Source organism: Grus americana, chromosome 2 (genome assembly GCF_028858705.1).
Source record: "Grus americana isolate bGruAme1 chromosome 2, bGruAme1.mat, whole genome shotgun sequence".
Lineage (NCBI taxonomy): Eukaryota > Metazoa > Chordata > Aves > Gruiformes > Gruidae > Grus > Grus americana.
In genome coordinates, this window is record NC_072853.1 from 4,769,025 (window position 1) to 4,783,690 (window position 14,666).

Sequence of the window (14,666 nt, forward strand, 5' to 3'; positions counted from 1 at the left end):
AGAGAGGTTATTTGGAAACTTGAAAAAAATGTAATCCTTTTTTCTTCTTGTTTACACAGAAGGTGAAAGAGCTTTACCATCAATACCAAAGTAAGTTTTATGCTTTCTTTTCTTATATATTAAAAAACAAAATGTTTTGAAAAATTGTTTTGCTTAAGTGATGCTTTAGGACTTTGTGTACGTGCTTAATTTTTATTGTTGCTTTTGGATTCTAGGACGAATAGCAGGCTGTCCTTTGGGACCATGGGGCATAGATGATTGACAGCAGTATTAAAATATAAAGATACCAGAAATAAAATCTGAGGAAAAAACTGCATAATGCATTGATCATATTTGACAGTAACAAAAGAAGGATGTTTTAGAAAAGACTTGACTGGGATTCAGGCTATTTATTTCGAGTCCCTGAGTAAATTTAATTATAAGAGTGATGCTAAACGGTTTTTGAATTGTGCTTTTAATCTGTGAGTCAGTCTGTGCTCTTATTTTCCTATTTGTCCCCTTTTCTGCTTATGTTAAATACAGAAAATATTTTTTTTCTCCTATAATAAATCTTTTATGTCACCTTTTGTTAACAAAATTTCCATAATGGGGCCAGTCTAAGTTGGGATCTCTAGGTTCAGTGTAATAAAGAATACCATTTACATAGCAAATACTTTTAAATCAATTTTTTTAATCTAGTAATGTAGAAAAATTCTTCTCCAATAGTAATTGTGGATTTGTAGGAAATGCTAATCTCTGTCAGGCAAATAGAGTTGCATTGTTTTCTCTGGCTAGTTTGATGGTGATACTGTATCCAAGGTACACTGAGACATGCTGTCTGCATCTAATAACACTTACATAAAGTATGCTAAGATACCTCTCCGCATTTTTCTTCTTCCCAGGCTTTAAGGTAAATAAGAGAACATTTCTAATTTATCTCTGTTTGAACTAAGAATACTTCTTAGGCTGTTGGAGTTGGTGGGCCACAACGCAGTGGTAGGCAAGCCCGTTAGTTCTTACTGCTGATTGCCTGCACTCCTGGCACCAGTGGCTAGATCTCCATCCTGTCTGGCAAGTTGTGATGGTTGTCTCCCCTTTCGATGCGCAGTTTCTTACTGTGGCCGCCTAAACTTCAGTCCTTTAACCAAGCCACTTTTTTTTTTCTTTTCAGTCTGACCACTTTCTCTGTAGCCACGTTTGGACGCAGTTTAAAGCTACGTCTCATCAGATTGTTTTCCTTGAACCTTATCGGGCAGCATCACCAGCATCCAGTAGCAAGAGATAACTTGAAAGACCAAATGAAATTGAGCAGTTTATTGTGTCTTATCGCTTCCTTTTTCCTTTGGGACACAGGGACTGTGCCTACTTTGACCCAGCCACCTCATTCTGTCTCTTCCTTGATTCCTGGAAGGAGTTCAGAATTATTATTACTTTTTTAACTGTTGGGTGGCGTATGGAACACAATTTGTTCCTGGATCTGCAAGAAACTAGCCACTTAGATACTGGTGGTTGCCCTTCCTTTGCAGGTCCTGCTGCAATTCTTGTAGCCAGGTAGTTTTCTGATGGTGCAGAGAGAGGAGTTAAAATCCAGGGAGGAAAATGAAATGAAAGTCAAGTCTGGAAGCAGTAAAATTGGGAAACTTCCTCATATGGAAGAGGAAAATTTGTTTTTACTTAAATAGGTACAACTGAGAAACACAAAATAACCTTCTAATTACATAAATTTTATCCTTTTCTTTTTATTTGTAGGGATTTCTGGGATAAAATAAGATTTGAACAAAAAGCTTCTTCCCATTTTTGGACAGTTTTCCAAAACTGAATTTGTACGCTTGAGTCTGTTTGAACAAGGGCGCTACATATGCTCTTAGTCTGGCAGCAGAGGAATGGGCTTTTGTCAAATACATAGAACTACTAGCCAGCACCATCTTGCATCTGGAAAGATTTGCCTTTGCCAGATAAAATTCCAGATTTCTGAAAGCATGAAGTGCAGTACTCTTGCTGTCTTACCACTAAAATTAGGTTTATGCATAGATGTGAAAAAAACCTAGAAGCAATCATTGGAATTTGTGTTACTAATGAATATTTATAGCTAACTAGAGTTAAATTTAATTGTTTTTCTTAATTTATGTAACACATAAATCAATTTAAAATTGTACAGGGTAAGCCATCTTACAGCCAAAACTCAATTCATACTTTATTTCCAGTAAATAATACAGACAGTAGAAGCACCATCAAATTATGTACATTGACAAAGTTTAGACATGCATGGCTTGATCTTAAAAGTTTGTAAAACTTTAGTTTTGGTTTTTCCCTGGAAATTCGCTCTGTCCTTGCAATTCAATATGCTAATTAAACCGGTAACGCATTCTCTTCACTCTTACTCCCCCAGATGGGTTTGAAATGGTAGATTCCTTTCTGACTTTTCTCCCCCTCAAAATCTGTCACTGTGGGAAATGGATTGGCCCTGCTAATTACAGTAGGTGCCCTGTTAGGATGAATTCCCAGTGTATGTGACCGTGAAGAATGTACAGCATTCAGCGATTCCAACCTCTGTTTTACAGGCTGGCCAACAATGAGAAGCAAGGAGTAAGGTCACACACAGTCTCTGTGTCAGGTAAGGCTCATTAAAGAAAAAATGTAAGTTTATTTATAAAACTAGCAGATGTTTAGGCAGATTTTTCACTCGCAGTTAGCTCACTTCTTGCTACATGGCTATTGACTTTCCTAAGACCGTAGCTGTGCTGCCTTTGTAGTGCAGTTTCTAAAGAGAAACTTTTTGCAGCTATCCTACGTAGCGTCACTTGCGAGAACAGCCGTAGCCGTGCAATAATGCACGACCAGAATACTTCAAAGCAAGGCTGCTCGTCAATATTTTCACCTAGCTTTGTAGTGAAGGAGAATATTGTGGGCTAGAACTTAAATTACCTGAGTATGTGTTAATTATGAAGGAGCAGCTTTGAAAAGTGAAAACAGGCAATTAAATATTAATCATCACTTTTCAGAAAGAAGAAACTTAATAGCTATTTTTTTGTAGCTGCTGTTTAGATCAAAGCACTTAATTTTTGCTGTTGAAAATCACAAGTTAATTGAAGGATGAGCATGTGAGGTAATACATGTTTCTATAGCTTATAGGCTTCTAAGATTTCTGTTAGTTACTGTGGGGTTTTTTTAAGTTTTCATACTTGAGCAAACGCTTTTCTTTTACAGAATCTAAAAACAAATCCTTTTGAGAGATTGATTCAGTTTCTTAGTAGGAAATACATTTCTAAATCCTTATACGTAGTATTTATTCAGGAGATTTTAAATGCAAAAGTGTATTAATATTATGATATGTTCCTATAGGTTTCTGGTATTTGGCCACGACCTTGAGGAACTAATACAGTGACCCAGTGGAGTGTCCACCCCTGACTTACAGGGAGGCTACAGCCCCACTTTAACATTTATGTGAGCGCTTAGCGACATGCATTCAAAATTGCGACATATTTCATACAAGAAGGAAAGATACGTAGATGTTTGATTAATTTCCTACTTTTCAGATTCCTTTCCCCACCCGCAACCTTTTTTAAAGATGTTTGAGATTCACTCCTTGGCATAGGAAGCTCAAGTAAACAGACCTTGTGCAAGAAAATAGGTGAGGGCATCTGGAATTAAAATATGTATCAAGCTGCAGAGATGTAATAGAGCTTCATCAGATACTGTTACCTCTCAGAGTCAAATAGCAGCTCTTCTTCCTTCAGTACCTATCAAGCAAGCGGGGTAGATAAGGTGGATAAGCATGAAGCAGTAGATAAGCGTGGTCAGCATATTCTCTCTTGATTCTTACCTGCGTGGCTTTTAGCTGTTAGTTGAAATTTCATTAAGTTCTTAGTGCTGTGCTTTTTAATCGCTCACACAAAAAAAGCTAATCTTCAGGACAAAAGTCATGCTGCCTTGCCACCTCAATTTTTCACCCTTTCAATTTTCCTGAGAGTGCTGATATACTTTTACTGTTAAAAGCAGTAATAAATGGTTGCTTCATGATCCTTTATTGCTGTCACTTTGACTTTGCAAATTAAGGTATCTTTTGCTCCATGCAGTGTATCTGAATTACACTTGTCTCAGCACAAATTTGCTGCTTCTTTACTCTTTTGAAGTACTGTTTTGATATTAATGTAGGGAAGTTAGTTGTAATACCACATGACTCTGGCATTTAGGGCATCACGTAAAGGTGAATGATGGACAAATGAGAGAGAGTTTTGCTGTAACATCTCAGAAAAAACAGAAGTAGCAGCGCTGGAGATGAGCCAGTTGTTCAAGCGAATATCAAGGAAACTGTAAGGTGCAAAGCTGGCTCCTGATGCCATAAGCAAAATAATAAAATTAAAACAGAAAATATCCTTCTCTTTCTTTCCAATACCAAAATCAAACCCAATTAGGTATTTTTCTTGCATTGTAGTAAGGTTTTACATCTTTCCACAATAAAATCATTGTACTTGATGCTTGTTTTTTATACTGTGTTACAAACCACTGGAAACACTGACATAATACTGGAATGATTCAAGCCATTGCATTTATTATTCATTCTCAAGGGTTCTTCTTTTTAATAAGGACACATGGAACACTGACATGCTTTTTTTTGTTGTTGTTTTGGGGGTTTTGCCCCAAAATTACTTGAAATGCATCGAGTGTGGCATGGATGTCAGTATATTAAATTTAAACCACAGATTGTTGAGATGAAGTTGTGCGATAAGGGTTTTTCCTCGGGAGGTGCTTTCTGTCAGAATCTTTGTGTCCCCAAAGGAATCAACTTGTTATAGATGACGTCATACTTCACGTAGATGTGAAGAAGTGTCACTCCTGTTGTCAAATGTAACTGATCCATCAGTATGGAACAACGGAGGCAACAGATGTACATAATGTTCAGTTAACCCGAGAGTTACAGGTCAGCAGAGTCTGACAGCTGACAGCATCCAGTGCAAAGCCAGCTGTGGGTGATGCTATCTTGGTTTGCAGAATAAGAGCTTTTCTTTGGTGACATTTAACTGACTTAGAGCTAAAGGCTTCAAATAAGATGAACTTCTATAACATACAGCTGTGCCTTTGATGGTTTAAATCATAAATTAACACTGCTGTTTGTTTCCAGTGAGATTGCTGCCCTTTGTTTAAACCTCTTCCAGTGCTCAGGCTGAATAGCAAAAATCTGAGACACATATCCAGCAGGAAAATTAAGCAGTCAAACATTTATAATATTAATACCCTTAGTTCTAAAGGAAGGTTTCACAGTGAGTACCCTGCCACACTTCAGGGAAACCAGCAATAGCCAAAAACCAGTGTGGAACATGATTTGGTGGTCTAAAAGTTCAGATATATGTCAGAAGTTTTGTAGGTTTAAAAATGAGCCTGTTAATGAAAGACTCCTTGTCTGTCTTTTTGAAATATTTATTAACATACCTTGAAATACTTCTGGTCTAGTGAAATGAAAACTTGTTCTTTACAAGTGTTTCAATATTCCAAAGCATACAAAGATAGAAGCTTTTTAATTTTTTTTCTTTTTCTCTAAATAAAGGCCTTTTCAAACTAGTGAAGGGTGAAGTTGGTTCCAGGAATCCAAAGCAGCAGATTGCTGGACCTGGGAGCCGAGAAGTGTTCTCTTACAGCTGTGTGTCACTGAACCAGGTTTCACCACACACCTCTTACTGCTGCTTCTGTTTTTCTGGTATTTGTCTTGCTTCTTTAAATGACGTGTTCCTTGCAGTGGGCACTGTTTTTTACTGTGTGCGAGTAAGATACCTACTAGATTTCCCCTGGGTTTTTTAACTACAGTAATAATGTTATCCCTCAAATTCTACATTTGGGGGAGTATAAATAAATATAAATAAAAAGCCCAATTAAATATGAGTTGAATTTCAGATTTCTTTGGTATACATCTGATCTTTTGGTGTAAGTTACTGTGAATCACCAGAAGCAATTAGTGTTTTAGCTAATAGATAGTTCCAACTTTTATCTCCTTCTCCCTCTACTTTTGTCTTTACATTAAAAAAGAATTCTTTGTCCTTAACCAAGAGTGTACACTCAGGAAACAGTAAGGCTAACCATTTGCTGTGTGCAAATAGTATATCAAATTTGTAAGAAGCAGCATACCAGTTTACTGTGATTTTATTGACTAGATTTCCTCCTGTTTTGCTTGGAGTCACCTTACTAAAATGCTCTACTCGAGCCTACAGGAACTTATTTTGGCCAGCAGTTTGTTTTGATACAGCAAACATTAGCCTTAGTAAGGCAATGCGTGTATTTCCTGATACATGTATGTCCAAAAATAATAATTTACCTAGTCAATTATGTATTATAAAAAGTTCTTCATGAAATGAAATCAATAAAGCCTTAGTTTACTTGCTCCCTTTTTACATAAATTCTTTCTGACACAGAGTTCTTTGGTTTCTCCTGCCCCATCCTCACTTATATAAATATGACTAGGAAGAATAAATACACTTTTGCTTCCCTTGGCTAATCGCTGTGACTCCTGTGCACTAGAGAATTCTGCGGACGTAAATTTTTTTAATCGTAGCTCAAACGTTACTTTACATGCAGTGCTACAGAATACGACATTTCAGGCCCGCTTGTTTCAGTGCATATTGAACAAGCAGAGTATTGAACAAGTCTTGGCAATGTTAGGGTTACGGTTGGACTCGATGATCTTAAGGATCTTTTCCAACCTAAATGATTCTATGATTCTAGGCAGTCACTCTTGGCATTTGGATATTCTGGTGAATAAGGTGTTTGTCTGGAGGGAACTGTAACTGGAAAGATGACGGTAAGGAAGAAGATGAGCCGTTGCGCAGCAGCCAGCACAAGGCACGTGTCTGAGCGGGGTGGTTTAGGGTCTGCCACAGCATTGCTCTTGGTTCAAAGTGGGTGCTGGTTTTGCAACTTCAGTATGTGCTTATTTGGTGAAGGAAATCAAAAGGCGTTTAAAAATACGATCGCTGTTTCAGATGTTAAGGCAGGCTGTTCAAGCCATCTAATGAACAGGCTCCACCATCTAAGTAACAGACCCCAGGACACATGCCTTGAATAGGGAAATAGGTATCTTAAAGAGAGATTTCTTTGTCATCTTGTTGCCTAGCTGGCGCAGCTGTTGTTACTAACACAAGTAGCATTTTAAAGTCAAAAGGGCTGTAGCTGTAAGTGCACAGTAATACGATGGCACAAGTTTCTAGTAATGCTGATGTGCCATTGCCTCTCTGTAGAGGAAAAAAGTTTGTTTGCTCATGGTGACTCTGTAAGAATTTATAACTGCGCCCCATGGTTCAGATATATCCAGTGACATGCTCCGCAAAGGAGAAATCCGGTCTCTGTCAGAGAGTTTCTTTATAGGAACTTAAGGATTTTAGCATCCTGAAAGAGGGTGGTCTTAGCAAGTTTCCAGCTTCTGCCTTCGAATCACAGATGTATAGTATGATATCATTACACTTAATCACATACTGTGGATAACTCCTGATCATGGCAGTGGAGTGACATAAGAATTCTTCTCTAAGGTTCTACTAAGTCTACTCTAAGGTTCCTGAGTTTGAAGTTGTTGCCAATTTAGTCATACCACTTAGCTGAAATTTCAATTTGAATGAAAACAATTCTCTTTTGAAGGAGATAAGCATGATTTAAGTGAGATTTTAGCATATATAAAAAAAAATTACATGGTATAGTTCATCTGTGATAGTGACTTCCAGTAGGTTACCTAAAATAAACTGAAATGTAGCAGAAGCCAAATGTCAAAATGCAACAAACAGGAGAGGAGAGAAAAAAAATAATAAATATACTCACCTGCTTGCAGTATTACAACAATTAAAAATGTTCTTAAAGAAGGAGATGTTGGCATATGAAAGGACCTGAATGTATGGGTGATGCAGGCTAATCACAAGCAAAGCTGTGAGCAAGGATGGAAAGACAACGATTTTATTGAATCACGTCTGCTTTCAAAGCACAGTGCGCACTCTTGTTTCGTGATTCCTGTGCTCAAAGTGAAGGTCTGCCCTGTGCTCAACTCTGAAAGAGTTTCTTGTGTAGGACTTGTATTTCCTAGTTCCATTTGAATTAGTTGGTGGGTGAGAAGGTGTTCTTTGCCTGAGATTGTAAAGGTGGGGTTTTTTTACACGCTCGTTTTATCAAGTCACTCCAAAAAGATAATGCTGAAAAGCGTAAGTAAATTTTTAAAATGAAAAATTGTTTCTTGAGTGCTTACGACTGTGTCTGCTAGCTCAATTATGTTGTACTCTGCAGCTCACTTTTGAAAAGAAAGAGTAACAGTGTTAGCATAAATTACATCGTTATACATTCAAATTATTAAGTAATTAGGGAATATAAAAGCTCTGTAGAGCTGTAGCTCAGCCACAGGGTTAAAGGCCTGGGAGGCATTCAAGCCTAAGGTTTTTTGCAGATTAATTTTACAAACCTCGAGCAAGTCATTAGTCTCCAAGTTCACGAAGGGAGTTACATGCTTGTTAACTCACCCAGCTATTCTGCTGATTACTAAGATAATACAGTTAAAAATACCCTTAATGCTAATAACTTACAATATTTCAGATTCCTATCACTGTTGAATAGACTAGTGTGTTATCTTTTTGTGTTTTAGACTGACTAAAATGCTTCTTTTCATACACAAGAAGACCAGAATGAACTGTGGTGACAGTCTAAAGAGATTTCCTCCCTGTCAGTGCCTAGGAAGTTACTGCATTGATTTTACCAGTCTGTGATGTTGGTTAAAGAGTTCTTCCCCTCCTACACTCCTCCTTTGTGATCTATTCCTTTGATTTGAGCAGACACTTGTTTTGCTAATAATAACGCTGTAGTATGACTAAAGAAGTTCCATGCAGTATTAGGTTTGGGGTTTTTGTTGTTTATGTATAAACATACTTAATGCGACAACCGCATAGTACTCATTTTATTTCAAAAGATCGAAAACAAATAGATGTATTCCTTCTACTGATTTTTTTTTCAGGGTTTTTCCTCAGACTGGTTCAGGAATGTATGACTTAAGTAGAATGGGACATTATCACTTCCAGCCTTCCAGCGTTGCTTGTCTAACGAGGAACTCCAATAGTAACTGCCTTCTAGCCTGGTTGCTTCCCTTGTAACATAGTCCATTGCATAGCAAGTGATGTGTTCTTTTCACACACGATAATTTTAGTGACTATTTAGTATTGGGAAGAGGAACTAAATGAAAAAGAAGTTCAGTGAGGTCTGTGTTCAGCAGCATTTCTGAGCTTTATGGGCATTTAAGTAGATGCCAGTGATATTCTGGCTAGAAGCTGGTGTGGAATGGTGGAAATCCTTCTTAGCAGTATCCATTTCAAGCACGTACTCTCTAAGCTCCTGAAGAAGTGTTGGAACATCTTTTTTTAAACTTAGAATCAACTCTTTACCTAAATATACTTTCTTTTTTAGCTAGACTTGAAGACGACATAAGTTTAAGACAAAGCAGTCTTCCATTTAGTCTGGCAGAATAGTTGAACAAACTTCAGACAATAAATCATAAAGGCAAAGTTTGAAATGCAGAAGACGAGTTGGACTGAGTGTCACAGGGCATCAGGACACATACGCGATGAATTAAAACCACCTTTGTCATTTCAGTGTGCCCTTCGTATGAAATAGGTTGGTCAGGTTTCAGTCAGCTCCTGCTACCCGTGTATCAGTGTAAGAGTGAACAGTATTTCAAGCTTAAATTAGCTTTGTAGCCTGAGCAGGCGGGTCAAGAGTTGAAACATCTCTTCCCTTTTAGATAGCTTGCATTGCTTCCAGTGACTCTATACCTGCTCTTCTGTTTCCATACGGAGTATTGGATTCCTTTATTCTCATTTCAATACCTTTTCAGTAGTCTCTTAAAATAGCTCTAGTATTTTTTCTTTTCTTTCATACTATGTCTAAAGCTTTTTAAGAGTGTTACCTCAGGTTTGTGTTAGAATGAGAGTGCTGAAGATTGTGCTATGTGATGGTAGAAGATAAGTCCTTGGGAGTGCAGTAACGTGGTATACACAGACATACTGATACACTAAATATTCAATAATTTTTCCCTCTCCTTGCAACTCTTTTAGTTTTTAGCACTGAATCTGATTAATGTTCTGTCATTTTCAATGACATGTAGATTTTCACAACTGATGAATAATTTCTGTTTGTTTAATCACCCCAGCAGTTTTTCTAATGGTACTTTGTAGTTTAGGATACAATGATAAATCTCACCCACTCGTTTTAACTTTGAATTAAAATTGCCATCTTAGCAAAGCATGGGTTGTACATAGTAACACCTTACCCATTAGATTTGCATCTGTGAAATTCAACGTGCAGCTTCCAGATTGGACAGTGATTGAACACCCTTAATACACCTTTAAAAAAATTCTTCACGTTATCCCTCAAAATCTGGCCGCTAAAAACTGCCCAGCTGTGTATAAGACGGTGCTTTTCTGTAAGTATGGCTACTCTGATGGTTCATAGGTTTCCAGAATCTATGAAAAGTATGAGGTTATTTTTATTGAAAGTTAATTCTCCTCTTCCACCCTTCTCCACTCCTCCCACCACTGACTAGTATGCTGTGCCAGTTTGCCGCTTCCGTGGTACTGGGCTTCTCTTGTAACGTGTACCTCCAGCCTGTATAACTCAAGGTGGCTGGACCTCACTCTTGAGGTTTGACTGTGAAGGACTACCAACAACAAGATGTGGGGTTTCAGTTGATTGGCTTTTTAAACCACTTCTCACATTTCCTGAGATAGAGGAGAGAGGGAAAAGAGGGGAGCAGGAAGAGAGGAGAGCAGAGAGGAGCGAACAGGTAACAAGAGAAATAAAAGGAGCAGCTGTCCTCAGGTTCTTAGTGTCGTCTTGTGTCCTTCTTTCTCACCTTGTGAAATCAGTTGTGGCTTCTTTGTATTTTCTCCTACTCAAAAATCTCCTGATAAGCACTTTGCTAATTAAATGCAGTAGGGTGACTAGGAGAGGGGACAGTGAGGACAGTACCTTGGGGCATTCGCCCAGAGGTCTTTGGAGAGAATATCAATTGGCAAGACAGGTCTGCACTGAGGATAAAACTCCAGTGGCAGATTTCAGATCATAAAATATGTCAGTGTTGTATTTCAGTGGAACAGAGAAACTGTGTTTTTCCTTGTTCTGTGTAAGCCTCTTATACTTGTTTTGTGTTAAGTTCTTTTAAGGGTCCAGAAAGTCAATATGTCCATGTTTAAGTCAGGTGACTGCCACTTGAATCGGAATTTAGCTATAGCACAGTCTAGTAGAACTTAGATGGGGAGCTTGCAAAAGTGGGTTACGCTTCTGGGATAGACAATGTTCTTTGTGTTGTCAATGGATGGTATATAGTTGGCAAAAGCTGACTTTTTAATAGATTCTAGTTTCACTTTTAAAAGTTGAAATAAGAATAACTTTGCTGTAGAAAGGAATTGGAAGGGAAATACCAAATGTGCTTTTACATTTTGACAACGTTCGTATATCCATTTGCATATACAGAATTGTAATGTAAACCTTTACTTTTATGTTCATTCATTGTAGATGTTCTCTCCAGTCTCTTTTCTTTTATTTCCAAATAATTTGTTTCTGTTTTTCTCTTTCCTTTTCTTGCCTCTTTGTAAAGGAGTCAATCACTGTCAGCATAGAGTAAAGAAAGCTAGACGCTTTCTCCCTTTCGTCTTCTGTTCCCATGAGTCGCCGCCTAAGGGTACTGCACTGCTCTTTGTATAGGCTGCCTTATTAACCCAAAAGCTGAATATACTAACTCAGTTACTGTTTTTTTACTACTTTAGCCTCAGGTAAACAGAGTTCCAAGAATAATTTATTAAATTTCTGCTACCCCTTCCATCCTACTGAATTGGATTTTCATCCAGTGCCACAAACTTGCTGGTTCCCATTTTTATGGGGGACTTGTTTTTAGGCATCGTATGCTACAATGACAAACATATTAATAATTTCATTTGTACAGCTATGCAGCCCCGGTATACCATGCGGGTTTTTTTTAATATATTTTGACTTCATTCTTGGACCCCTGATACAGCATGCTTATGAATGAAATAGAATAGCAACAATAAGCATCAGCTAAGATCACTTTGAATTAAATATTGAATACAGTGATGCTTTTGGCTGCATACTGGTTCAGCGCTTGGTCTGGACCAGTTTGGCTTTCGTAGGGGTAAGAAGAATTGGAGTAACAGGTGCATTAGTTTTACAACATTAATGCACATTTTCCTTATAGTTATAAATTAACGTCTAAAGTGCATCAGCTTGTGCTGTGGGTATTGGTGTGCAGTAGGGCCGCTGCAGTACATGCGGAATATGGTGCTCGTTTGAACAGCTTCCCAGTAGAATTGCTCCGTTTGCCACTTGTTTAAATTTCAGCTTTGTATAACTGCAATATGCTCTGTATAGTTAATACTTAGATGGTTCCTTTTCTTACGCGTGTCTTAGTGATAGTACAGGAGTGCAGTTCCTTTGAAAGGGTCGACACCAACTCCATCTAAAGTCATAAGTGTATGTGCGAAGTCAAATTGAACTGACTCATCTGGCTGTAAATCTACTTTGTAGTGAAGTATTAAATAAAACCAGAAATTTCTTAACAATGCATTAAAATAACTAGTTCCACTCCCAAATTTAACGTTTGTGTAATTTTGTGTTCGAAAGTCATTAACTCGGGTTCATCACACAAGCTTCTTAGAACGTATCTTTGTCCCTTGGGTTTTAGGTGAGAAGTCTTAAATTCTACTACTTTTCTGGTTTCTCTTGAGTCAGGTATATAAGATAACTGCAGTCTGAATACTTTTGGATTACTCATGAATTTAATAGTATATTTTCCCCTCCCCCTTCTCTGTCCCTTCTCTCTCCCCCTCTGTTTTTCTCTCTCCTTGCATGCCACCTGGATCTGCAGATGAAATTAGTGGGGACGGTAATATGTTTTCTAGTCTGTGTGTTACTAACATGCAATATGCAACTCTTTTATCCATATACCACTTAATGCACATTTCAGTAATAAATTTTACAGAGATTTGAGTATTAAAAAGCAGTCTGCTTTGGACATTAGCCGATAAATACTGTACTTTACAGGCTGTGCAACTAACACTTATTGCTAAACTGGAATTGAAAAAGGAAAAACTATTTCAAACACACAGGGATGTGGTATTGCATGCGTTTACCATGAGACTTCTGGCATAATGCATAGAAAGTTTATAGGTTTGCAAGAGCATCCATTCAGTTTGATTGAAATGGTTGTATCACAGAATTTTTTTGTGGTCAGTGGGTGAGATCATTGGATGTAACAAGTGAGAAATGAGTCTACTAAGTGCTGCTTTAAAGACATGGTAACATCAAAATGCTCTGTAGTCTACTGCTGCTCCTTGCATCGAAAGAAGCTGTGCAAGATAAATTAGTGTAGATTGAACACACGAAATATTAATCAGGTTTCAGCCACTCAGACTTCTAATTTTCAAGACAGATTTTAATGTTTTTCTTCAAAACTTTGAAATTTGTTTTAAAATATTTAACTTTTCCAGACTTTTAAAGTCTTTTTTCTAGGAAATACTGAGTTGCTATCCTCTGCAAACAAGTTGGGTTTTGGTTTTGTTTTTTAAAAGAGATTTTTAGCTGTTTTTCTAAAAGATTCCATCTGATGTTGGAAAACAATCAAACTGCTACTACTGGTAGCGCATGTGTCTTTATTCTTATAAGTAGGAGGTATTAAAAGGGCATAAAAAGCAGTATGCAAAGGAAGGCAATAAGAAGAAATAATGTCTTGTGGCCTTCCTCTCAGGAAAATGTAAAGGGGGTGTATAAATTCTCATCTCCTTTCTGTCCTTTAGACGTAAATCATGTTAAGATAACTGTACCTACATTTTCCTTTTTTCTTAAACATTACCAACTCAAAGGGCATTTTTTCTGTCATAAATTCAGAAATTGTATTTCAGATACTAACCCTGCATTGCTTTTTAGTGGTGCTTATCATCTTTTATAAATTATGGTCTCTGATAAATGGAGAAAAAATGGAAAGGGAAATATCAGAGAGGTGGTTAAAATCATAGATTAGGTATTACGGATTTAATATATTGAGGTATTTTTTTCTACTGTTTAATCAACACATTCAGATTCAGTAAAGCTCAAATTGGCTCACTTACCTGTACCACTAACACTGTATCCTTAGTAGACATGGTGGTGTTGGGTTGACGGTTGGACTTGATGATCTTAGAGGTCTTTTCCAACCTTAAGATTCTATGATTCTATGATCTTTGTCCAAAAGTAACCTATTTGTATTCCCATCTAGAGGAAGCTAGCATTGGCCAGCAGGTTCAGTGCTGGTTTTAGAATGTGCAATAGAGCAGCAGTAACGAGCCCTATTTTTAACTACTAGTTTTACTAGACTTGTCAAGGGCCTCCAAGATAGAACATCCACTGGAATTGCTGCTTTGATGTGCGTGTTTAACTCTCGAGACTGCTGTAGTACATCCTTCTTCATAAAGCAGCCTGGAGAGCCTTGCCCAGCTGAGTTTTGCTTTAGACTCTGTGTGGGTTCTAGAATATCTCTTAGCAGACGTAGTCATAGTCTTAGCAGACTTGTAGTAGTATCATGCTATATGACTTTAATTGTGGGGTAAAGACTGCACGTGAGGGAGATCAGTTGTCTTTGTTGCAGAACACTTTGAGCACCTCACTGTTAATGCCTTGATTGAATTTTC

General features: G+C 37.6%; 1 protein-coding gene across 18 annotated transcripts in view; it reads left to right on the plus strand.

Annotated features, from left to right (window-relative positions):
- PTK2 (protein tyrosine kinase 2) overlaps positions 1-14,666 on the plus strand; it is a 224,137-nt gene that overhangs the window by 151,611 nt on the left and 57,860 nt on the right. For 12 of the 18 annotated variants that reach the window (XR_008575651.1, XM_054814477.1, XM_054814476.1 and 9 more), the window contains 4 exons: positions 60-90; positions 2,541-2,593; positions 11,585-11,668; positions 12,869-12,886. Coding sequence is in view for 17 of the 18 variants with exons in the window: in XM_054814477.1 (XP_054670452.1) it covers positions 60-90; positions 2,541-2,593; positions 11,585-11,668; positions 12,869-12,886 (186 nt within the window). In the remaining variant the exon portion in view is untranslated. The remainder of the gene's footprint in view (positions 1-59; positions 91-2,540; positions 2,594-11,584; positions 11,669-12,868; positions 12,887-14,666) is intronic. The other 6 variants (XM_054814473.1, XM_054814475.1, XM_054814485.1 and 3 more) reach the window with 2 other exon arrangements.